We start from the raw sequence: 25,292 nt of genomic DNA on the forward strand, positions 1-25,292 counted from the left end.
CCTGTCTTTGAAGCAAAATGACCAAGAAACACACATGCACATGACAAATGATCAAAATGATATATTTTCACAATGTATACACACAGTGAACATGTTTTTTTGTTTTCTTTTGCGAATTAAAAAAAAGGGAAATCTACATATTAGATGTGTTAAGGCTTCCTGTTAAGAGTGTGTAATCAGTTCTTAGTTAAGAGTAATCAAATCAGTCAGCAATTCACAGATGGTTAATGCAAGTATAACTGACTGGTTCATGCCACATAATTAAACACAAACCAAATAATCAAGATCATTTCAAACAAACTCCCTTCCTGAACCCAAATAAAGAAAAAAAAGGAAGCAAGAATTTTATATATAGATATTTTTCTTGGAGATTTGCCGTCATGTCACACACAGCACTTAAAGGCATTCATTCATGCAGCCCTGTTCCCTTTCCCCCCAAACCTCCAGAAAAGATACAGAAACCCTTTTCGACATCATTATCTAACAGTTCAGATTCAGAGAGCTGCTGTTCTCAAGGACCTCATGATTCAAACACTGCTCCTGACCAGGTCTCATGTTTCGTGCCTGGTGCTAAATGAGTGATGGTCACCTCAACGGCCTGGATCTTTGCATGTTTGGGTGGAATAGAGCAGATCTTGTAGCTCACTTCATCTCCTTCCACAGGCACATATTCACCCTCGATGCTGTTGGAAGAATGGAGATCATCATCAAAACGTGTGTGTGTGTGTGTGTGTGTGTATGTGCGCTTACTGGATTTAGACAAAGAAGCGCGTTTAAAAAGTACATCAAATGGAAAACACTATTTCAGATTAGGCAAACAAAATGGATCCCATTTTACAAATGATAATTCTTATATAATTATAAATCACTATAGTTTTTAAGTTAACTGACAATGTAATTTTATGTAGTTGAACATTAAACAAGTCTTGAATGTTTGAACAGCGGGCAGCTAGCAAGTCAATCCATTTTTCCACTGTACAAACACATTTCATCTGAAAGAAGCCAGTCAAGTGCTCTTATCTCTCACACTCAAGTAACTTAACTTAGACCTGACGCCAAAACCTTTCACACACTCCACAAGTTTCTATTCCCAGAAGCCCCTCCCTCATGATCAGTTCAAATACATTAACAAACACACTGGGAGCGCTAACATTTATAAACTCTAATTTGGGCTGCATATTAATAATGATTTGTGTTTGCATCTACATCATGGTGTCGTCGATACATGTGATTTCAGATTTAACTGGGTTTGTGGTGGAATGTGTGTTGGCTTTGACGTAGGACTCAGCTGAAGATGTTTGCCCTGTGAACTCACTCAGATATGTGCACAAAGATGTCACTGCCTCCGTCTGATGGCGTGATGAAACCGTGTCCTTTGGAACGCGAAAAGCACTTGCAGACCCCACTGAAGACCGGACCCTCAGCTGCACGCGCTTGACTGTCGGGTTTAAAGGGACAAAAATTTGACTCTATACTTATTCAGCAAAAATGCATTAGATTATTAAAAATATATAATCACCATTTCTATTCATCAACGAATCCTGAAAAAAAAACAGGCAGCACGACTGTTTTCAACATTGATAATTATTATGTGTTATGTACTACTTTTTGTCTTGTGCTGCCTATCTTTACCAGGACTCCCTGGCAGAAAAGAGATTGTATCTCAATGGGACCTTCCTGGTTAAATAAAAAAATAATAATGGATGTTTCTTGAGCAGCAAATCACCATATTAGAATGATTTCTGAAGGATCATGTGACACTGAAGACAGGAGTAATGATGCTGAAAATTCAGCTTTGCCATCACAGGAACAAATTACCTTTTCAAATAGTTTTTTATTTCAATATAACTGTTTTTATTTGGTGACCATTAGAGACACCCTTCAAAACGTAATAATTTCAATATTTTTACTAACCCGAAACTTTTGAAAAGTTGTATAAAACAGGAGTGTCCAAACTCAGTCCTGGAGGGCCACTGTCCTGTAGAGTGTAACTCCAACTTGCCTCAAGCTTAATTAACTGGTTCAGGTGTGTTTACTTGGGGTTGGAGCTGAACTCTGCTGGACAGTGGCCCTCCAGGAGCAGGATTGGACAGCCCTAGTAGATGCATACATATGAAATGAATGGGTTAAAGCAGTGGATGGTTTTGAAGATGTGCTGCTGTACTCACGCTGAGCAGGTGCGGTTGCGGCGGGTGGGCAGGGGACTGGGAATCAGGTAGCCCCTCATGGGGGAGGGCGACCGGTCTCTGTGGCGACATGCGGGCAGACGAAGAGAGCTGGGGGACACCGGAGAGATCGGGGACAGTGGGGACAGAGGAGGGGTGGTGGACTTCACAGGAGATGGCACTTCTGAGGACATGCTGACGGTGGGACACTGGGAAGGCAGAGAGTGCGAGAAGCTTTACTTTTTAAAACTGAAATATGTTCTCTACAAGTATTTCCTTGAAAAGAAACATGACAATTGTCTGCGTGTACATGAACCGAAAACACAAATAGTGCAAATGGCACACAAGAACAAGTTCTGTCTACCGAGGAGGACAGAGTGACATCCTTGAAAAATTTATTTTTGTGAAGTGTAAGCAATATACAAGTATTGATGATGTAATATAAAAAAATATATATCATCATGTTAATTCTACACATACGATAGTATCATAAATAATCAAGCGCCAGCAACTTTCTGGTTGACACTCCAACATGGCGGTACTGCACCTCAACTCTGGTTTTCACCCATCATAAAATGTACAAAAAGATGACAACGCAGTGTGTAGCTATTACTGCTGCACAAAATTGTGTGATGAAAGGAGGAGATGAAAGCAAAACATATTACCCACACCTGAAAAAAAGTAAACTCATCACTGTGGGAGTTTTTGGGATTCCGTAACGAAGACACTCCAGTCTGCAGGAAGTGCCGATCAATAGTTATTTTAGTGCACATTTGAACAGTTATGGTCAAAAACTCTCTCTCCGCATCCCTACACTTGTATTTTGAGTGTGATTCAATGGCCCATAAATAGAACACGCAAAATAAAGTAAAAAATACATTATACAGATGGCATTATTTTTTCCAAGATTTATCTAGTTTTTGCGATAGGATAGTTATCGTGAATTGTTTTGGCCAAGTAGTGAAAAAATATATTGGCTTTTAAAGGCATTTTTTGTCATGCTTATTCAATGTATTTACTCACATTTGAATAATTTATATTTGTTTAGTTTTTTTAGCAAACATTGATATGTAATTATGTGCTATTAATAAGCATTTCATGTAAATAAAAGTGACTACAGTACAAATTTGAATCTTGTTAACATTACTTATTGGATCTATATTACAAGCAGCCCTCAACATAAAATTACCCAAAATGGTCACATTATTACTATTTGTCTATAATCTCCAGTAGGGATGCGCAATATATCGGCCACCATATCAGTATCAGCCAATATAAGTTCATTTATAAGTACATTTTTAATGTTATCGTTATCGGCCCGATAAGAAAAGTTGGCCGATTTATTGTAAAGCCGATAAATAATGGATTATTTCCTTCAGCTGAGACACTTCAGATGCGCACTGTTCACACTGATGGTTTTGAATTGCTTGAAATATGATTGGAATCACTTCAAAAATGGAAAATACAGTTAAGTGCAACATGTGCAGCGCAAGTCTGTCATATACTGAAGGCAACATACAATTATAATGACAAAATTATAGTTTTCAAATCTAAAAAATTATCGGTATCGGCCAAAATTGTCATATTGGCGCATCCCTAATCTCCAGTGTGTTACCAGGTCCATATAAAGCTATCGCTAAGACGATGTGGTGTGATTCATTACAAAACAGATACCCGATACCCTTCCTTTTGAGAATTTTCCACTGCTACAAAAATAATGCAATTCCCTGTGATATTGACACAGATCTAAGGTAACTAAATGTCTCTAGTGTACATAGCAGTGGATGTAAGAGCCTGAGGGAACCACTTGACAACCCAACACTGAATGACTCAGATCAGCAATTAGTTACTTTACTATTGAAACATGAGATGTAAAGCCTGTATTTTCTTCTCCTGCCTCTAAATATATACAGCTATAATATTCTGTATTCAAGCTCCACTGCGTCTCTCACTCCTGTATTCATTTAAAATGCAATGCATTATGTGCCGAAATTATAGATGTTAATTATTCATAAAAAAATGTAAACAACTGTGTTTTAAGCCCTTTGACTTTATCGTTGAGTATCCCTGATAATCACCATCACTGAAACAAAACCCCCAGCGGCCGTACATTTGCGACAGTAATGTGAATGTTCACTGTTGATGCTGCAGGCCACGTTCAGCCTTTGTTAGGCCTATCTGACAGATCCCCCGTCCAGTAATATATTACAAACCTGCTCTCCCGACAGAGCGTTTGGCCAGGCCACTAGAGGTTCGTGCAGGACTCGGTTGTGGGATCTGTTAACTAATGCACTGAGCACCAGAGCGCTGCATGTTAACACAAACGGCCTGTGAAGGGTCAAGCATCCAGTAATCACAGTAGGAAATGGCACTGAATGCATAATCGCATGCCCTCCCCCAATGTCATCGCTCTCCCTTGGGCCATTACAGCCCACACAAATTGAAAAAGAAGAGCGGGATGACCACGAAAGATCTTCCTTAAGAGCCATAAAGCATATTATGTAATAATTTTGAGCACCGAAGAAGCAGCAAATTGGCTTTCCGGACACTCCCAGGCGGCTCTGCCATGGCAACACTGTACCGACGGCTCCCTCGAGAGATGCCAGATGAGAATGGGCCCCTTTGTACCTTCAGATGGATTACATCACTGCAATTATAGCTTTCTGCTGTCAGACTCAGCATGCCCCATAAACCGAAAACGAGGCCACTGAGTGTTTGAAAACCAAGGCCAATTATACAGCGCTGATTGTGTGCTGAGGTACTGATGCATGGGTGAACGTTCGCTTCAGCTCTCATTCGTTCCACATACACATCGGCAGAAATTACACAGGTAGTACATCCCAGCAGGAGGAAGAAACTCTCACAGAATGGCCATGATTTTTGGGGGGTATGGTATTTTGAATGGCTTGGTGTAACTCGTAAATACCATAATATATGAATTTGGCAATCATTTATCGAAATGTGTATTAAAACAGAAAGATATTACCATACTTTTAGATTACTAGTACTTTGTAAGAAATTATGAAGCTTCTAGTTATTCATATAAAGCAGTCTCTTTAGTAGTGGTTCTCAACCTTTAAAACTCCAGTGAGTCTCCCATTACCAAAGACAATATTTGAAGACCAACCCCCTACACAGGCTATGATAGTTCCCTCTCGCACCCCAGCTGAAATGAAAATAAAGGCGCTAGGGAGAAACAAGGGCTTTTATTACAGTTAAAATAAATTTTAATCTTTTCCTTAATGCATAAAAAGTAAAATGCAGAATTTGTTACTGTGAACACAAACCTAAATTTGCCACTTGCTCCGCTAAAGCGAGTTATTATTCCCAAAGAGTGAAGAAACAACACAAACAAATTTGCTTGATCTGTTGCCGATTATTGAGGGGAATAATTAACAATGCAGATTGTGTACATCAGAGATATACACTCCAATAATTGATTTATTAGCTTATATTAGTAGTAGTAGTAGTAGTAGTAGTAGTAGTGGTGGTTGTAGTTGTAGTTGTTGTTGTAGTAGTAGTAGTAGTAGTAGTAGTAGTGGCAGTACTTAAAAGTTACAATTTAAAAATGTGTGGGTATAAACCTTGATTTTTCGTATTACTATTTTTATTTTTTTTAAATTAAGCTAAAAACATACACAATTTTGAGATTGGGGAGATTTTTTATGATTTTGAAAGAAGTATTTTTTAGCTTACCACATCTGCATTTATTTGATTAAACTAGAGTAAAACTGTAATATTTGAGAAATATTACAATTTCAAATCATTTTCAGCATCATCATTCCACTACTCCACATGATCTGTCAGAAATCATTCTAATATGCTGATTTGCTGCTCAATTAACATTTCTTATTATTAATGAAAATGTGACATCTTTTTCAGAATTCTTTGATGAAGAGAAAGTTCAAAAGAACAGCATTTATTTTTAATAAAAAAAATTGTAACATCACTTTTTATCTATTTAATGCTTTCTGCCTTAAAAAAAAATTTTTTTTAATTCTTTACACACACAAAAACATTGATGCCAAACTTTTAAACCTATTTATATATTTGCATTTGTTTAGTATGGAACTAGTTGGTAGAAAATGTGTCCATTCCAGAGAGGTCTAAAAGCAAACAACAGCTTTTAACTCACGTATTATTAGACAAAGGTCAACAGAGGGAGGAAGACATGACCTCAGGATGAGCACACAGACCTCTACACTAAGGTCAGCTATGGAATTTACTGGACTTTCCCATCAACTCCACCTCTGACAAGAGTTTACTGTTGAAAAGTCTGCTAACGTAGGCAAATAACTCTGTCAGGCCCTAACCAACCACAATAGGGCCACTAAGCCGTATTGTGAGCAGAGATCCTAAACCATGCCAAGGCAGTATGCAAAATAGCACTATAGAACAGGTCTGTATAGACAAAATGAGATTTCAACCACAAGCTCTGCGCACTCAAAGAAAAACAGGGGGGGGGGGGGGGGGGGTTCAAAGAAAAAAACATGCAGTGGGGCAGAGCGATGTACATTTGCATTGACGTCACCTAACAGGAAACTTGTCATGGCAGCAATGATGAAAGAAGCTGCCCGCAACATCTACAAATAACCAGTTTAACAAAGTAAGGTCACAAGATTACACGCGCAATCACGTCACTATCTAGAGCTTTCAAGCCAAATGTTTAGCACAGTCTTTACATGAAGCACACAAAACATAAGTAAATGAGGCATACAAAGGCAATTCTGTCTTCAAGTACACAGAATCTCAATTTACAGCATATTAGAGGCCTTGACAATATTCCCTCCAGGCTTGATGAGTGTGATAAACAACCTCCGCATGCAGATTACAAGTGGACTTCACCAGAAGACAGTTATGCATGGTATTTAACAGCTGATTTGCTAATCTGCACCTGATCTAGCAAACTGTAATAACAAGCAGCTCTGAAATCAATCTCATATCTGCCCTTGGTGTGACCGGGATACTCACCAGCAACAGTCTGCTCGGGACGGGTACAAGCACTGCTTGTTCTTCAATGAGGAAGCGCAACCTTGCTTGGTTTGTGTCAACCACATCCCCCTCTTTTGCTTCACCTGGATCCCGTGTATGGAGGGCGGAGCTTCCGTGAAGGTGGTGACTAATAAATACGGCAGCGATGGAGAGATAAAGGGAATGCTCTCCATCTGGATGGTGAGTTGCTAAGCTACAGAACAGCTGCGGGACATGTCCGGGAGAGGGACAGTCTGTGAAACAGGATGGCATGACAAGTCTGGAGGTGGGAATGTTGCGTGGGTGACAATTTGCTGTTTGTTTGCGCTCAAGAGAGCACCTGAAGAGGCTTTTGTAAAGTACACAGGAAGTGAGCAGCACAGCTTTTATTGCCTTTTAACAATCCAATGAATGTACATTTCCAACAAAACATGAGTTAAAGAGATAGACCTAACAAAACTACACCACTTAATGGAATAAAACAACGATTATCACACCAGCACAGAAAAACAAACAAACAATCACAGCAACCTCAGCTGCATTTGCCCAATAACATGCCCACTCATGCCCATATTTTCCCAGAGGACAACATGCTAAACGGATATAAACTGACAGATAAATATAATAAAGAGTTTGCATGCATCACAGCCAGCAGCAGATGAAATAATGTGCCAAAAATGACAATGAGTGACAATGACTAAAACCTCTGAAAGGTCTGGAATCTGGACGCCTACATTGATTCTCATCTATAGATGTTTCTACACACAGTGATGGCACACTATTGAATTCAGCCCACAGATTCAGATAGCAAGGACAGCTCTGACTCAGACCCCTGCTGTTACAACTGCATTAAGTTGCATGAATGAAAGTACAAAGTAACAACTTTCTCCAGTGGCATGTTATACTGAGAGGACATTTGAGCACAATATGGCGCACAATGTGGGGACATACCAACCAATATTGAGAAAAGTAATCAATGGTTTGTTGTCTCTGCCATTCAGGAATGCCTTAATATTTCAATGACAGCAGTAGCAGATTTGACCTGTTAGAGCACAGCAAGCTCAAAACGTTCTCCACTGTTTAGGCACTGAACAAAAAGACAAATGATACTTTTTGAAATTATCAAGTACAACTCACTGCCTACAGAGATCATTTTCTAGCTATAATCTATGAAAAAAAACATATTTTACTCCCTGACTGTGCTTAAAAGAATGGTTCACCAAAAATATCATTTAATTCAACTTTTCACTTAAATTTCACTAATAATTTATAATAATTAATATCATTTTTGTCTGTTCCATGATATAAAGAAAATATTTCTACAAGTCATACAGGTTAGTAATGACATGAGGGTATGAAAACAGTTTGAACTATTCCCTTAATGGTCTTAAATCTAAATACAAATTCTTTACAGTCAAATTCACTTAATCATTTGTTACATTTATATAGCGCTTTTCTGGGTACTCAAAGTGCTTTACAAAGAAGGGGGGGAATCTCCTCAACCAACACAAATGTGCAGCATCCATCTGGATGATGCGACGGCAGCCATATTGAGCCAGAACGCCCACCACACACCAGCTTACTGGTGGAGAGGAGACAGAGTGATGACGCCAATTAGTATGGGGATGATTAGGAGGCCATGATGGACAGAGACCACTGGGCAAATTTGGCCAGGATGCCGGGGTTACACCCCTACTCGTTTCGAGAGACATTCTGGGAATTTTTTTGGTGTGACCACAGAGAGTCAGGACCTCGGTTTAACGTCTGATCCGAAGGACGGTGCACTTTGACAGTATAGTGTTCCCATCACCATACTGGGGTGTTAGGACCCACACAGACCACAGGGTGAGCACCCCTGCTGGCCTCACTAACACCTCCTCCAGCAGCAATAGTTTTCCCAGGAGGTCTCCCATCCTAGTACTGTCCAGGCTCAACCCTGCTTAGCTTCAGTGGGCAACCAGTCTTGATTTTCACTTGCCCCAAATTTTCACTTGCCCCACAAAAACTAAACCACATGTATCCTCCTGATAAAATGACACTGCTGAACTTGTGAAACTTTGTGAAAATATTCAGGCCAAACCATAAAAGTTAAAGGGCCTATATTTCGATTATTTAGAAATGCTCAATACATGAAGAAAAACAGGGATATCTTAGTTTAGCAGGATTCAGAAGGGTGGAGATTATGTTTGTAATGTCAGATTATGACGGGAATAGTTTGGTAACGTATCCAAATTTCCAAATAGCCTTGAGAAAAAGAATAGCAGGAGGAAAAACAGGGAGGCAAGCACCTTCTGTTCAATAAAAGGACCCAACCAGGAAACAGCTAATCAAAACCAGTACGGTAGTTTCCTTTTGCAAGGATGGGTCTCCAACAATAGATTTATGATGAAAACAGCTTATTATGCGTTTATCCCAAAATAGATGTATTTAGTTGTATTTCAGACGCCCTAAAAATAGCATTCAGGTACGTTTCATGCACTTGTTTTGATAGAAGGAAACAACAAGATGCATTTCAAGTAAATTTTTTTGTTCTTCAGATATTCCTCTTTATTTAAAATAAATAACAATTAGCTCAGCTGAGCTCTATGCATAGTGACCCAAATTTGTTTTTGTTTTTAATGAAAATGTGTACACTTTATTCAGTTGTACTATGTAACAATTTATTCATGGTGCCACACTAAGATCTCCACATCTCTGAAATTTAACCATACAGGACTTCAAAATGAAGATTCTAAAAGAAAAGTTTAAGAACCTGAGTCTTTAATAGTTCTTGGGTCACAGTCATCCAAACTGTCACCATTAGCCTGGAATGCAACAAGGGTTGTTAAAGTCAACAGATGAATCTCTGTGTAAAAAAAATAAATAAATAAAAAATGCTGCTGCCATCTTTCTTTAGTTATTTTCCCCCTCCTGTAATTTGGCTCCAAAAAAGGTGAAAACTTTAATCTTCCAGATTTTTTTTTTTTTTTTTTTTACAAAATCATACATTTTAGTTTGGAGGACACAGAATGACCCTATAGTTAGGTTACTGTCGTCCTTGGAATAGAACTACTTCAGAAACATTTATTTTTATGATACAATTATAATATTTATGCAAATATTTGTAACAGTTATAAGACCCTTTAAGACTTGTGTAACTCTTTTAAGTCTTTGATATATGTTGTTTTCAAACCAATGTTTCAAGGTTGGCCATTTGGTAGCTTTTCCAGAACCTGCAAAAAGCAAATATCTGGAAATAGTACATTTACATTTAGTCATTTAGCAGACGCCTTTGTCCAAAGCGACTTACAAATTAGGACTGAATTCAGCGAGTCATCATAAAGAGGCAAAAGCAACAACAACGCAAGAAGTGCTCAAAATACGAAGTTCAGGTATTATTCAGAGTAGCATAAGCCTGATAAGTGATGTTTCAAAGGGAAAGGACAAGTTTTTTTTTTTTTTTTTTTTTTTTTTTGAAGACGGAAGAGATTGGTTTTCAGCTGTCTTTTGAATGTTGTCAGGGATTCTGCATTCCGGATGAGGGTGGGGAGAGCGTTCCACCAGCATGGAACTGTGAATGAGAATGTTCTGGAAAGTGATTTTGTGGCTTTCTGTGATGGAACCACGAGACGTCGCTCGTTGACCGATCGTAGGTGTCTGGTAGGGATGTAGACTTGTAGGAGTGAGTGAAAGTAGGAGGGAGCTGAGCCTGTGATAGTTCTGTAAGCAAGCGTCAGTGCCTTGAACTTGATGCGAGCAGCTAGAGGTAGCCAGTGCAGAGAGATGAACAGAGGAGTGACGTGGGCCCTCTTGGGCTCGTTGAAGACAAGCCGAGCTGCAGCATTCTGGATCATCTGTAGGGGTTTGGTTGCACATGCTGGAAGTCCAGCCAGAAGAGCCTTGCAGTAGTCAAGCCTAGAGATGACCAGGGCCTGGACGATAAGTTGTGTTGCATGCTCAGTTAGAAAAGGCCTGATCTTCCTGATGTTGTGCAGTGCAAACCTGCATGATCGAGCTGTCTTTGAAATGTGATCTGTGAAGGTCAGCTGGTCATCAAACGTTACTCCAAGATTTCTGACCGATCTTGATGGGGTGATTAATGATGACTCTAGCTGGATGGTGAAGTCGTGCTGTAGAGATGGATTGGCAGGGAGGACGAGAAGCTCAGTCTTTGCCAGGTTGAGCTGCAGGTGATGTTCCTTCATCCATGTGGAGATGTCTGCCAGACAGCTTGAGACCCGTGCAGCTACTGTGGGATCATCTGGTTGAAAGGAGAGGAAGAGCTGCGTGTCATCAGCATAGCAGTGGTAGGAAAAACCGTGTGCCTGTATGATGTGTCCCAGTGATGTGGTGTAGATGGAGAAGAGGAGGGGACCAAGAACTGAACCCTGGGGAACACCTGTGGTCAGCTGATGTGCTCTGGATACCTCACCTCTCCATGCGACCTTGAAGGACCTACCTGTGAGATAGGACTCAAACCAGTGGAGTGAAGTTCCTGTGATGCCCAGTGATGAGAGAGTGGACATAAGGATCTGATGATTCACCGTGTCGAAGGCAGCAGACAGATCCAGGAGAATGAGGACTGAAGATTTGGAAGCAGCTTTTGCGATCCGTAGGGCTTCTGTGACTGACAGTAATGCAGTCTCAGTTGAATGTCCTTTCTTGAAGCCAGATTGGTTGACATCCAGCTGGTTGTTTAGAGACAAGAAGGATGTTAGTTGGTTGAAGACAGCTCTTTCAAGTGTCTTCGCAATGAATGGTAGGAGAGAGATAGGTCTGTAATTCTCTACAAATGATGTGTTTAGCGTTGGTTTTTTCAGCAGTGGAGTAACCCGAGCCTGCTTGAATGCTGTAGGGAAGGTGCCAGTATGGAGGGATGAGTTGATGATGTGTGTGAGTAATGGTAGAAGTGTGGGAGAGATGGCTTGTAGAAGGTGTGAGGGGATGGGGTCAAGCGGGCAGGTGGTAGGGTGACTGGAGAGGAGAAGTGTAGATACTTCTTCCTCGGTTAGCGAAGAAAAGGAGGACAGAGGGGTATTGGCTGTGGAAGGGGTCGGTCTGGGTTCCTGTGTGTGTGGAGCTGAGAACTGACTGCTGATAGCTGTTGTTTTGTTGGTGAAGAAGTGCGCAAAATCGTCAGCAGTTAAGGAGGAGGCGGGTGGTGGTGGAGGTGGACAGAGGAGAGAGTTGAATGTCTTGAAGAGTAATCGTGTGTTGGAGGAGCTGTTGATCTTGTTGTGGAAGTATGAAGATTTTGCAGCATGAACATCAACAGAAAAGGAGGAGAGGAGAGATTGATACATACTCAGGTCAGAGTACATCACAGATGAAGCAGCATCCTGATCAGAACAGGGGCCTATACCATGAAGCCGGTTTAGATGGCTAGCCAGGTATGTTTCAGATTAGTTTGCGCCAAAACTTGCGCCTGGGTTTTAGGCACCATGAAAGTGGTTTGGCTTTTAGCAGTGTTCATCGCCATAGTAACTTATAAACCCCGGCTAACCTGGTCCGGGGCAGGTTATGTTCCAGGTAAAAGGTTGCAAACCGAACTTGGACAATCAGCTGTGAGAAAAGTGACATGTCTGATGCGATAAAATCACTCCACCTGTTTCTACTCTAAATTAAAGGTCAATACATAGCAAATTATTTTTTAGTAATGCTTATTTAGAATAATAATTTTTTCATGATTTAGATATTATTTATGTAATTATTATACCCTTAATCGATCACACATGTACAATTTTAGTTGATCTATTATTACGCACAGTTTAAATTAATAAATATATTAAGGTAATATAAATACACTTTAGAATCAATAGATAAAACAATAAAAGGACTACATGTGAGCTTAAATGTTCAATTCTCTCTATACCTTTATCAATTAACTAACTTCACAACTTTTACTTGCACTGATATACAGTAGCAAGACTTTTTCTTTTAGTTGTCCTCTTTCATAGACAGCTATTTTCTTCTTGCTGTGTAAATTTGTTCAAATTCTTAATATTTTTCAATCTCGTAATATTCTGCAGAAGAGAAAAATGAATCGCAGTTTCACTCTTTCTCGGCATGTGATTGGCTGTTCACTGCTGATGTCACACCTAAACTCAGGATCAAAGCCTGAGTTGACAGAGAAAGTTGATGATCAGCATCATAGTACCAACAAGGCCTGGTTGAATTGGTTTGGTTTCGTCAACTTGAAAATAATCCTGTAACCCTGAGTTTGTTCAACTACCATCATGGTACTAGGCCCCAGCTTTCAGAAATGTATCTGGTACATAACAACAAAGAAACTGAAGTAGCATGGTAGATAGACTCTAGATGACTGTTATTAGGATCAGCCCACTTGGTACTGGTTGACTGAGGGTGGTAGTATTGCATAATATGTACATTTATGAAAGGCAAAGGTGGTCACACACATGGGGGAGCTTGCAAAATATGATCGTCGTAAGAAATGTATATGACTTGTATAGTTGAAAAGGTAAAATCCATTTTGTCAAGAGGCTTTGAACTCTAATTTACATATCAATAGTATTTTCTGGCAGATCAAAACTTCAGGGTGCTTTCTCCAGAAACAATTACCATAATTTGCCATTTCATTACCTCCTTCTTTATGAGCTTAGTCTTGAGTTTGTTCTGCAACAGATTGAGCTAGTCTGTGTAAACAGATGATCAGATAGCCCTCTGTAACAGTCTTTAATTCAAGCTGAGCTTTGGATAACTCTAAGTCATGACACTCTCTATTAACTCGATGGTTGGACTATACAATGAAATATGCCCTTAATTAATGTTGTTTAATATATTATATATATATACCAGGTCACATAAAATGGTTACACAAATGGGCACAGAAACCCTGGTAACAAAACCTCTGCCTGAATAACCTTGTAACTGTCTAGAGAGGGAGGAGCACAGTGCAGTGTTTTCCAAGACAGTAACAGACTCAGTACATGACCTCTAGTTGTCTTTATGAGGTCCCAACAGGGTATGCTGTCACTGCCCAAAATCCAATATTACAACTTGAGAACTATCAGTTACATAACTGAAAGCATGGCCCAATGGTCTAGGTTAAAATGAGTAAATAACACAATGTGTTCTTGGAGTAAAGACACAACATTTCTAAGACAAGAAATATTGAAAAATAGTAGACATAAGCCAGGAAATTGTAAGCTCCAATGTAATCAGCCTTTTCCTTGTCCTTGTAGTTTACAGTAAATCATTTTGCAACCTCAAAATAGGATTGATAAACTAAATAGGCCTAACTATCAATGACAGATCATATAAAACATTCAATGATAGTTCACCCAAAAATGAAATAAAAATGTTATTTATGGTGCATAATGCATTCGAGTTTGTATTATGAGGTGTAATGATGTAATGTGTGGAGAACAGAAGTGAAGAGTAAACATCAACAAGATGGATGAAGTTTGCGACTCCTGTCTCCTGTGCTTTATTAGTTATTAACTCCTGACAGACACAAATTTTATTCAATTTATGAAGGTGCTATAAATTGAATTATTAGATTCTATCACAATTTACAATACTATTGTCTTTTGTACATGCAACTTAGCTAGTTTTATTGTAAATGAAAAATAGTACTTTCATTCATTAAAAACACATTACCATCAATACAGATTCTGCATTTACTGTGGGATTATTTACAACTTTTTTGGTGCCATCCTTGTGCATTCAAATTTCAACACGTAATTACAATCTTTCCACCATGACTTGAATGGCCCATTATTCACATTCGTTCCAAAACCTGCATGACTCACCAATTTGGAATTTGTGTTTCAGAGACTTTTATTAAAATGTTTTAGTTGTGCACTATATTCCAAGTCATTGTAACAATTCAGAAGAACTGACAAATAGTGCACAAGTTGTATGAACCACCACTTTGATAATCTTATGTTGCTTTTGCATAGTTTTGTCCTCAAGATGTTAAAGGGGTGGTATAATGCCCTTTTCACAAAATGTAAAATAAGTATTTGATGTCCCCAGAGTGTGTATGTGAAGTTTTAGCTCAAAATACCCCACAGATATTTTTATATAGCACGTTAAAATTTTCACTTTTTGAGGGTGAGCAAAAACACACCATTTTTGTGTCTGTCCCTATAAATGCAAATGAGCTGCTGCTTCAGGCACAGGGGGCGGAGCTACAACAGTTTGTCCCCTTTTACCTCACACAGACATGCACTGAAAATTTCAAAACGTTCAGCCTTTTATGTTCAAACCGGAGTCAGACAATGATGGAGAGACTCAAGAAGAAGTGACAACATGTAGAAGCAACAGGACATTTCTGGATGGTTAGTTGATGAATTTATGTAGGTTATGTGTAGTTATATTCTAGGCATTGATTTGCATATTCTGTCATGACAATCTATAAATCGTGTTCCGGGGGCGGGTTTATGTAAATGATAGGATTGGTGATGTCACTAACCCTGGAGGAATGTTGTGTAGTCCCTACCAGCCGTTTGTTGTAGTCCTTAAAAAGCAATTTCTTTAAAAGCAAATATCTCCCTTTGCTTTGAACTTTGAGCTTCGTAATTTTGCAGATGTTGTTTATGCTCAAACAGCAACATTACACACTAACTAAAGTTAAAAAAGTGAAATCATAATCAACCACCCCTTTAAGATATCGTTTTGTTTTTGCAAACGTAGTCCTCATTCAATGTAAGTGCATGGAAAACAGCAACCAAATACATCATTCAAAATTTATCTTGTATTACACACAAAAAAATAAATACATATATGATGAAATTATGGCGAGGAATTACAGTTGGGTCATTCCATGTCAAATTAACCAAATTTCGGAAACTTCCCTGGCTCAATTTTTTGATTATCGAAAACCAAATGTGGTTCACTTTGCACACAGCTGATACTTGCATTTAAAGTGGAATGTCTGAAGACTAAATAGTGTTTAAACTAGAAATGTATCTTGTTTACCTCTATCAAAATAATTGCATAAAACATAACTGTATGAGATGGTTACGTTGAGGCACAATAACTTGCTCTCAAACATTATAAGAATCTATATTTGAATCAGATTTAGGGATATTTGGAAGATGGGATTTTGTTCATTTTAACAGCTTCTGAAGCTACTAAGAGTTCAAATACACAGTATCGTAACTACACGTTACCGCATTGACATCCCTAGATCTATGAGATTGAACCATATAGGGCCTTAAAAATTTATATTCCAAAAGAAAAGTTAATTAAGAATGAGAATCTAGAAGGATATTAAGATATCTTGAATACTTTTAGAGTTACAGACACATAACAACTTTAGAAAAAATTATATTTATGGCACTCAGACAGGTTCTATGCAATTGAACTGAAAATGTGTTACCGATTTACTCATGGAGCCACATTAACATACCCATATCTCTGGGATTGAACCAGAGATTGAATGAAAATACCAACAAAAAACAAAAACAAAAAAGTTTAAGAACCAGAATCTAAAAGGATATTAAGAAATATTTAATACTTCTTGAGTTACAGGCATGCAAACTTGAGGCAAAAAAACCACATGTTTTTTCGCATTTTTGAACTGTCACCGTTGGCATATAATGAAACAAAGATTGCTAGTCAACATATTTTACTGATAGACCTTCCAATCTCTGTGTAAAAATAAAATAATGATGCTGCCATCTTTCTAAAGTCATTTTTACATCTCAGGTGAAAATTGTCATTTTGACCCCTCTCTACAAAATAGTGGATTGCTCAGTAAACCTATACAATATTCAACCACCGAACACTGAGACACTTTATTTTAAACTATAAATCAAAAGCAGTTTTACATTGTTATTTGTCCTGGTAAAACAAAACTGAAAAAACACAGCAGATCTGTTTATCTGATGTCAACAAGACTTCTGCAATATTGTGTCAATATCTGAGCTTCAGCCAAAGACTTTCAAACAAATGTATCAAAATAATAGTCACAGTCTTGCAATAAATCACCTTCATTCATTACACGTAACACGCATGTTTGCTGTATACTTTGTAGAATTGTGGCACGTTTACTAACGTTACTTCGACGAGCTGCTTTAAGACCGCTCCCTTCACCAGCTCAACTAGTCTCTTTCTACATTAATTAAACCACTTTATTTCACTTACTTACTCAAACTTCCAACAAAAGCTCAATATGATGCCTTAAGTTATTCCCAAATAAAATAAAATAAATATTCAACGTGTGTAGAATCGTGCCAATGACCGAGCGAAGATGCAACAGATTAAAACCAGAGACGCCTAAGAGAAATTCATCAATGTTTAAACTTAGTTAAACAACAGATTCATCGGATTGATTCTGACAGATTTCAAACATGACCATCTCTCGTTGTAATTCATGAATCTCTCGAATAATTCACGAGCACGTAGAAGTCGCTTTTTCTTTCACTTTCATAAAAAGTCATTTTGTTGGGATATAATCTTTCAAAAAGAATCACAGCATTACTCACCGTTTGCAAATGTGCACGAGCCAAAGAAAACAACCGTAGATAGTTGGAAGCAGTGAATAAGCCAGCCACGGAAGAAAGTAGTTGTTGCTTATTGTTTGCTGGTCTACTCGGACTCGGAGTCTGACTGTGAATGAGGGTCCTAGACTCCAAAAGAGGTGTGACTAAACCGATGCCATCCAGATTGACATCATTAAATGACAATTACCGTAAAACCTCACAATTTCCGAGTGTGAAACGTAAACAAAAAAGAACATTGAAACAAATGGTTGCACAATCTTTTTTATTTCGCTCTTGCCTGTAGGTCATCTCAAAATGCTCTTAACGCATGAATCAATTCAAAAATGAAGAATAGACAAATGGAGGGATGCAAATGGATAAGAGCAGTACAACAAAATTAATTTAATTTGTGTACAAATAAAAATTCACATCAGTGAACACTAGAGGGTGCTACACAATTCAGAGACTATTAGGAACAATTACTGAGTTACTGCATTCAGTTACTGCTTTCAATATTTCATTTCACCTACGCGTTGACCATCTTAGAATGCATTTTTACTAGAAGAGTATAAGAAATTCCCCCCATTTCAATTCTTGATACCACCACAATGAAAATGTTCTAAAATTAAATGTAAAACAGAACAATGTACCAATTTTACAACAATGCAACACATTAAAACCAGACTGGAGAATAATTGTAGATTTACACACAATTTCACGCTCAAAAGCACAAGGTGATAGTGATTATATTACCTATATTGATAACTTGTTTAAAACAGCTATTCATACATGCTATTTTGTCTTCAAACTCAATATTTTGCATGAAACAAAGCATGTATACAAACAAGGAAATGGAAGAAACATTTTTCAAATGCATGAAGGCCAATAACATCTGATACAGTAGTTTCCACAAGTTTTCTCTTATAATTTCACAGAAATGCTTCTCTGTGAACGTCCTTCACCAAAACATCAATGTTCTGACAAAAACATCATGAATGGATGGTCAAACACAGATAAATATCATATTTGATATGGTAATTTGTGTAACGCAGGAGTATTTTTCTCAAATATGTTTATTTTGTGTGTAAATCCCTGATTCACAGCAACACAGCGAAAATCAAACATTTCTCCCCCACTACATTCATTTCCCCTTTAAAAGAGCAAGTACATTGCAAGGAATGGCATGGTGTAATATTCTAGCTAAATTAAGATGATCTAAATTTAAAAAGAGTTTTCACATTTGTATTTGACATTAACAATACACATTTGGTGAGATGGAGGGTTTTCTGTAACTCTGGCATTTTTTCCCTTCATAGCAACACTACATTCATTGCCTCTGTGCAAATGTTATTTAAAAAAAACAAATATTAAACTTAAAACTGGGGGCTGAAATACATGCTTAGTGTCACAAACAAAACACTAGAGCTTGACATGGATGAAAATGACTAAACGAAAAAGTATGCATCCTTCTACCATCAAATCCTAAAATCATCTATATAGAACAGGCACAAATAAAAAAAAAACATCTATTTATATTAAAAATCTGGATAAACAATAGAATATTTCTACACAGCAGCAGAATTACAGGCATGAAGTGGAGAGTTTATATTAAAAGGGAAATCTACTAATGACAATGCATATATTAAAGTATATATATATATATATATATATATATATAAAATGTACAAGTATAATACACTGCTCCAGACCAGAGAGAGCCGGTATCAGTCTTCAGGAGCCCACGCATCTGATGTGACCCAAACAAATCAATCTCTTCCACCTGATAAATAAGACATCATTATTGCTAAATGAACGAGTGGAAAAAGATGTGATCTCATGACAGGTGGATGAGTCAGGCTTACCCCCCACAATCCTCACATGGTTCTGCTGTACTCAATGCCGCTCTTGGAGGAGATGCCCGACCACGGCAGAAAGCTGCGCAGGAGATTCTGTGCTTGACGGTAAATCCTCTGAGGAATAGAGCAGGGGCTCAGACTGGCCAGTGCCGAACCTATATGATGAATATAATCAGTGCTGAGAGAGTCAAGGAACACTTTTTCTACCAGGCATTTACAGTTCAAATTCATGAAATTAGTACATCAATACCATTTAAAATGTCATGATCCTTCAGAAATCACTCTATTATGATGATTTGCTGCTCAAGAAACATTTCTTGTTATTAGTTGTGCTGCTTTATATTTTTGTGGAAACTGTGATGCACCTTTGTCAAAAAGACAGCATTTATTTTCAACAGAATGTTTTTTTAACATTATACATTTCTGTCCTGTCAACGCATTATATCCTTGCTGAATAAGTGTTAATTTCTTCTTTTTTTAAAACTTAAATCAAAAAATAAAATCTCACTGGCCCCAACATTTTGAAAAGTAGTGTAGTAAATATAGTATTTACGAACTTTTTCAACTTTTAAAAATTTCTCTGAGAAAAGCTGTACAAGCAATATTGGGGGTGGGGGGTACATGCATGTAAAAATACATTATTGGATAAAATGATTTGGTATCATTAATAATAATAAACATTTTATCAGCAACCAACACAACATGCAGCTCTAATTACCAATCGCCTTGATTAATCACACTCACAGACAAATGCGACACATGAACACAAATATGTGAGATAAAGAAAAGGATATAAGATAGTCCATGGAGGATGTCCGCCATTGATGTAGAGGACGTAGGTGAAGCCATCCTTCAGCACTCCTCGTATAGAGTAATAATACGGTAAATAGTGGTGCTGTTTAAAGTCTCTGTTCTCATAGAAGTGAATGGCAGTGTTATTGGTGGTGAGCACATGCAGGTAGATGGCTTTACAATGGTCCTGTGCCGTGGTGGAGATGTGCTCCTTTAAACTGTCCAGCAACAAAGAGCCTGCAGAGAGAGAGAAAGAGATATGAGTGACCTAACAAACTGTTTGAATACAGTTCAAATTTTATGAGGGGAAGCATGTGTCATGGCAGACGTTACACAACAGCACAAAAACGTCACCTCTCACCTACTCCATGTTTGCGAAACTCTTTCACGACTCCTAAACTCAGGATGTACGCAACTTGAGTTTCAACAGGAAAGCTGGAGGCCAAGATGTCTCCATCCTGATGGAGAGAAATATATGCTGAGTTAGCAACACAGGCGGTTAGCTGGGATAATATACTGGAATAACAAAAAATTGTGATTTCAATTGTGTTGTCACTGAAACATATTGAGGCTGTTAAGAGATATTGTAAGGGGTTGGTAAAGTTTTTGAAATAAGTCTCTTATGCTCACCAAGGCTACATTAATTTGATCACAAATATATATTATATATTATAAAAAATAAAAAATAAATTGTCTTTACTGTCACTTTTGAACCCTTTAAATAATCCTTGCTGAATAAAAAGTTTCTTAAAAAAAAAAAAAAATTCGTACTGACCCCAAACTTTTGAACAGTAGAGTAATTTCAAAAATAACATACATAACATTAATTTCTTATTCAGTACACAAGTATTTTAGAGAAAAAAAAAGAAGCATATGTTAGAGAAAAATACAAATCGCACCAAAACAATGATATAAAAAATTAAAGGCACAATATGTACGATTTTTGGATTCAAATATCCAAAACCACTAGAACAATGTTATATATGTTGTGGATTTGTGTAGTTACATTATCCCAAATGTTCCTAAGAATAAAAAATAAAAAAAGAAGAAGAATAATAAGCAGTTTTACCCAGGACACGGACCGTGTCCGAGCGTCGCCTATCAATGACATCATACCCACGTTACCCTCGATTTCCAGTTTTATTTTGTAGAAACCATGGAAACACCAAAGACGCTTTAATATATTATGTGTTTTATTAGAGAGGTGAGCAACTGATTAGATACATTCATTGACAGAAAACTAATCATTGTTATACAGCTCAACACAGTTAGTCTTTTTGTTTAAATCTCGTGTTCTTGATTTACCGCAAGTACCATTTTCACTATGCCTAATATTGATCTAGCTCACTGCAGTGTGAAACAAGTGTCTCATATAGTAGCCGCCGAGTGAACGCACAGAGTAGCATTATAACAACTTTAAACACACTCAAATGTATCTAATATGATAAAACAGCGCTGCGTTACCCCACATACGCATGACCGGAAGAAGCGGAAGCAGCGTCTCATATAATAAAATATTATAATAAAAGTATAATAAAAGCTCCACTGCTATCGAGCTGTGTGTCGTGCTTGTCTCTCATTAGCAATCGCTCCAGTGGACTCGTTCCGCTCCAACGGCTTTCATAACGTTAATAAATCTTTAATACATTACCGGTCATCCATGAATATGATTTCAGCCCGAGTCCCGTCATAATCTCCACCGGCTGTAGAGGTGAAGACAACAACTCCCATGATATCGCGAAATCAAGGCGCCATCAAGCTACGCCTTTGTTTTGAATAAACGACCTCTAGTGGCGAAAAATTACATAGTGTGCCTTTAATATAAAATAAAAAACACTAAAAGGATTCCTTGCAATCATTGTATGAAGTAATCACACTCAAACCCCTACAAATCGCATATATCACATCTCTTTTCAGGCTCAGGACTATTTGAACTCACACAACTAGATACAGAAATGTATACCCTAGTGCTGTAAAATGTGTAATAATATCAATAACAGCATGGGAACTCTTGCAACCTGATCTTTTACCACTTTCTATAAGCTTATCAATATAGGCTATATTTTTGCACATACGTAGCAATACTGTCTATTTTTATTCTATCTTGTCTATAGTCTGCCTATTATAAGCATTCAAGCAAGATTTCCATTGTACTTCATACATGGAATTTGTACATTTAATAAACAACTTTGATATGCTAGCCATGCATGGGCCTACAAAGTTCATTAAAAGTGAACTAACAGTAGGGGTGTGCCGGTTTCAGAATTGGTGATGACGGTTATGACGTGAGTCAAATGTGATGGTTCGTAAAGATATTTAATGCTAATGTATGAGGCATAGGCCTACGCTGAGTTTCATTCATTTACGATGAGATGCGCTCTAGTTCACAATGCAATGCAAGTGAACGCGGCGCACCGGCGCCTCCATGTCACGGTTATTATATTGTCTGCTATATTTGCTTTTTATTTTTTAAATACATGCAATTGGTTGATGAAACATTTATTAAAATTAAGATACAATTTGTACAAAACGAAATTCGCTTTAAAAGAAAGGCTTTTAACAAAGCAAAACTTAAAGAAAGTGGTAAAAATCATGTCTGACGATTTACAAAACAAAACTTCATTAAGTGGTAAAAACCATGTCTCCCGATATATTGCGCATCTTATGATCCTATCTTTTATTACAATTGTTTTTGAGCTAAAATGTAATACACATCATATAGGCTATATACACACTGTATATGTTTCTTTTATCAAACATGTTTGGGGCCAGTCAAGGGGTAATTAAACTGCACGATCAGTTATTGGTAATGTTGATGTTTATTGCTAATGTTTATTATTACAAATGTTTTTTCATTTGTTTAATAAATCTCATAATGATGGCACATCACTATTTCTATCTCAAATGATTGGCGGTCGGTCAGGGGGTACTTGGCAAAGAATCAAATACAGTTGGAAACGACGTAGACCATTAATAACACAGACTGTTAACAATTGTTTTTAATTAGTATTTAAACATTCTCTATGATAAAAAATGTTTGTAAAAAATATTTTAACTACACGGTTTTGGCGGTTATAGAGTTCTAATGACGGTGTTCAACTATAATCGTCGGTCTCACGGTTATATACTAACCGTCACACCCCTAACTAACAGTAATATCTAACTTGTCTGAACAGCCAGTGACTGCCAGCTTTAGAAGGACTCTAGGAGACATAACTGTACAATGAAGAGGCAAAATCCTCTCTAATGAAGGTCAAATCCTTCGCTACATGCAGAAATTTAGTCTGTAACCTAATTAATCACCGGCTATAAAAAGGCTTTGGATATGTCAGATGATTTTAATTATGATCCTTTACATCAAAGCTCCAGAGGAACTATTCTTTATGGCCAAAGTAATTTTTTTTTACTCAATTAAACATTTATTATTCATATTATAAAACACTGTAAACAAACTTCTGCCACGTTTTAATAGAAGCATTGAATGTATTGCACCGTAATAGTATATATTATTTGATTCTAAAACTTTTTGAGTTTTTCCTCATTGTGTCATTTTCTCAATACAAGTAAGTCATACCTCTTTGTGCACTTTCGTTCTGCTTTTTATTTCTGCCACAATCATCCCCACAATTCCACCTCTATAGGTGGCAGCCAGAGAGAAGAACTTCTTATTTGATGTGATGTCATGGTACCATGAGTCTGGATACCTAAAACACAAACATATAGCAATGTGTTAGTGTTGTACTTGAGCCGTACAAAAGGATCGTTTGGTTCAAGCACTCACTCAATGGGGAACCACTCTCCACAGAGCACTTTTATTCTCTCTATGTCATCGTGGCAGAGTAGGCGGAGCTTTATTTCACTGAGGGCGGTGGTAGGCACCACGTCGGTCATTCACACCTGAAAGAACAAATTAAGATAAACAATTCAGCAGTGCTTAACAACATACATCTCAGTTTGAAAACCCTTACTTTTATTGATCAGTCCATTATGTGTTAAAAGATTAATGGATTAGAACATGGCGGTCAGTATGTGTAAAAACTGTGCCTAATAACTTGCTTTTTAAAAGCTTTTAGCAACTTGCTTTCAGTAGTAGTGAGATCACTCTCAGGGGAAATGTGATAAGAGTAAACATGCTACTTTCTGTTTACTGTCAACTCAAATTATGTAATTTGTAATGAAAAAGAGAAACTGGATGTTAAAGTAAATAGACAACATTTTTCCATAATAAATAAGCAAATGAAAATATTATATTGAACAAATAGCCTACCCATCACAATTGATACTGAAGAGGTATCAGTTACAGTAACCTCATTTTAATCTGTTAAACTCGAGGAACAGCAAAAACAATTCAAAACACTGTTGAGTAATTTTATACACGCATAAAAAGCCTAAACTGAACGACCACATAATCTCAAAATCTAGCAGCTAGTTAGTACTTCTGCCTGTCAGAATACATAGACATGGATTTTTATTTATTTTTTACAAATAAAATAATAATTAGAGGATTTTAAAAAGTATATAATAGCATGATGTGTGAATGCAGTAATTCAAATGATCAAACTGTCAGTTGCGTTTGCTTGATATGTTTACATGCTAACCGCTAACGTTAACACTACATGCAGTAATCATTAGCTGGGATGCGAAAAAATTCCTAACCTGCCTAGTTTCACCGCTTGGATAAGCAGAAGGATATGCCGTCGTTTCTTTTTATTGCCGAGGAGAATGTTCACTGCTGCGGTAGCATGGCGATAGTGTGTAAATTTGTGTCTGGGATGAAGATGACACATTCAGCCAGAGACTCGATTAGCGCTCTGTAATGCATTAGCGTAGCCGAGCCGTTAGCACTTCAACCCAGCTTCAACCAACTCTAGGCAGACACTTCCGGTCCGTTCCATTCCGGAATCAGCCGAAAGCAGCCGAAGTGTCCTCGGCGTGCCTTCGAGACGGAGACAAGATAAGATTAACAATTTGATCTCTTTGTCAAAATGTTTATTATTTTAGTATATTTTTCTTTTATTTCTATATCGGCTACTTGTTTGTCTTCACCATTGCTCTGTCTTTCTTTCTTTCTTTCTTTC

The 25,292-nt window shown here is 37.6% G+C and overlaps 2 protein-coding genes and 1 long non-coding RNA gene across 5 annotated transcripts; all 3 read right to left on the bottom strand.

Annotated features, from left to right (window-relative positions):
• Positions 1-46: 46 nt before the first annotated feature.
• On the bottom strand, positions 47-17,717 carry carhsp1 (calcium regulated heat stable protein 1). Of its 2 annotated transcripts, none has more exons than XM_082143452.1 (4): positions 17,570-17,717; positions 2,169-2,374; positions 1,316-1,438; positions 47-683 (listed from the first exon to the last, which is right to left on the bottom strand). In XM_082143452.1, the coding sequence occupies exons 2-4, from the start codon at positions 2,357-2,359 to the stop codon at positions 521-523; spliced, it is 477 nt and encodes a 158-aa protein (XP_081999578.1). In that variant the 5' UTR covers positions 2,360-2,374; positions 17,570-17,717; the 3' UTR covers positions 47-520. The 2 variants fall into 2 exon arrangements, with proteins under 2 accessions (XP_081999578.1, XP_081999577.1); XM_082143451.1 differs by lacking the exon at positions 17,570-17,717 and adding an exon at positions 7,137-8,632.
• Positions 17,718-17,832: 115 nt separating this feature from the next.
• On the bottom strand, positions 17,833-25,106 carry naa60 (N-alpha-acetyltransferase 60, NatF catalytic subunit). Of its 2 annotated transcripts, none has more exons than XM_082143473.1 (7): positions 24,875-25,106; positions 23,996-24,111; positions 23,789-23,918; positions 20,576-20,672; positions 20,217-20,451; positions 19,429-19,597; positions 17,833-19,346 (listed from the first exon to the last, which is right to left on the bottom strand). In XM_082143473.1, exons 2-6 carry the CDS (start codon positions 24,103-24,105, stop codon positions 19,441-19,443), a joined length of 729 nt encoding a protein of 242 aa, XP_081999599.1. In that variant the 5' UTR covers positions 24,106-24,111; positions 24,875-25,106; the 3' UTR covers positions 17,833-19,346; positions 19,429-19,440. The 2 variants fall into 2 exon arrangements, with proteins under 2 accessions (XP_081999599.1, XP_081999598.1); XM_082143472.1 differs by having other exon boundaries at positions 24,871-25,101.
• On the bottom strand, positions 20,967-23,782 carry LOC309479609. Its single transcript, XR_014199331.1, has 2 exons — positions 22,816-23,782; positions 20,967-22,767 (listed from the first exon to the last, which is right to left on the bottom strand). It is a non-coding gene; the product is annotated as an uncharacterized lncRNA (long non-coding RNA).
• Positions 25,107-25,292: the final 186 nt, after the last annotated feature.

The sequence above is a fragment of the Leuciscus leuciscus genome (genome assembly GCF_965113295.1).
Source record: "Leuciscus leuciscus genome assembly, chromosome: 1".
Lineage (NCBI taxonomy): Eukaryota > Metazoa > Chordata > Actinopteri > Cypriniformes > Leuciscidae > Leuciscus > Leuciscus leuciscus.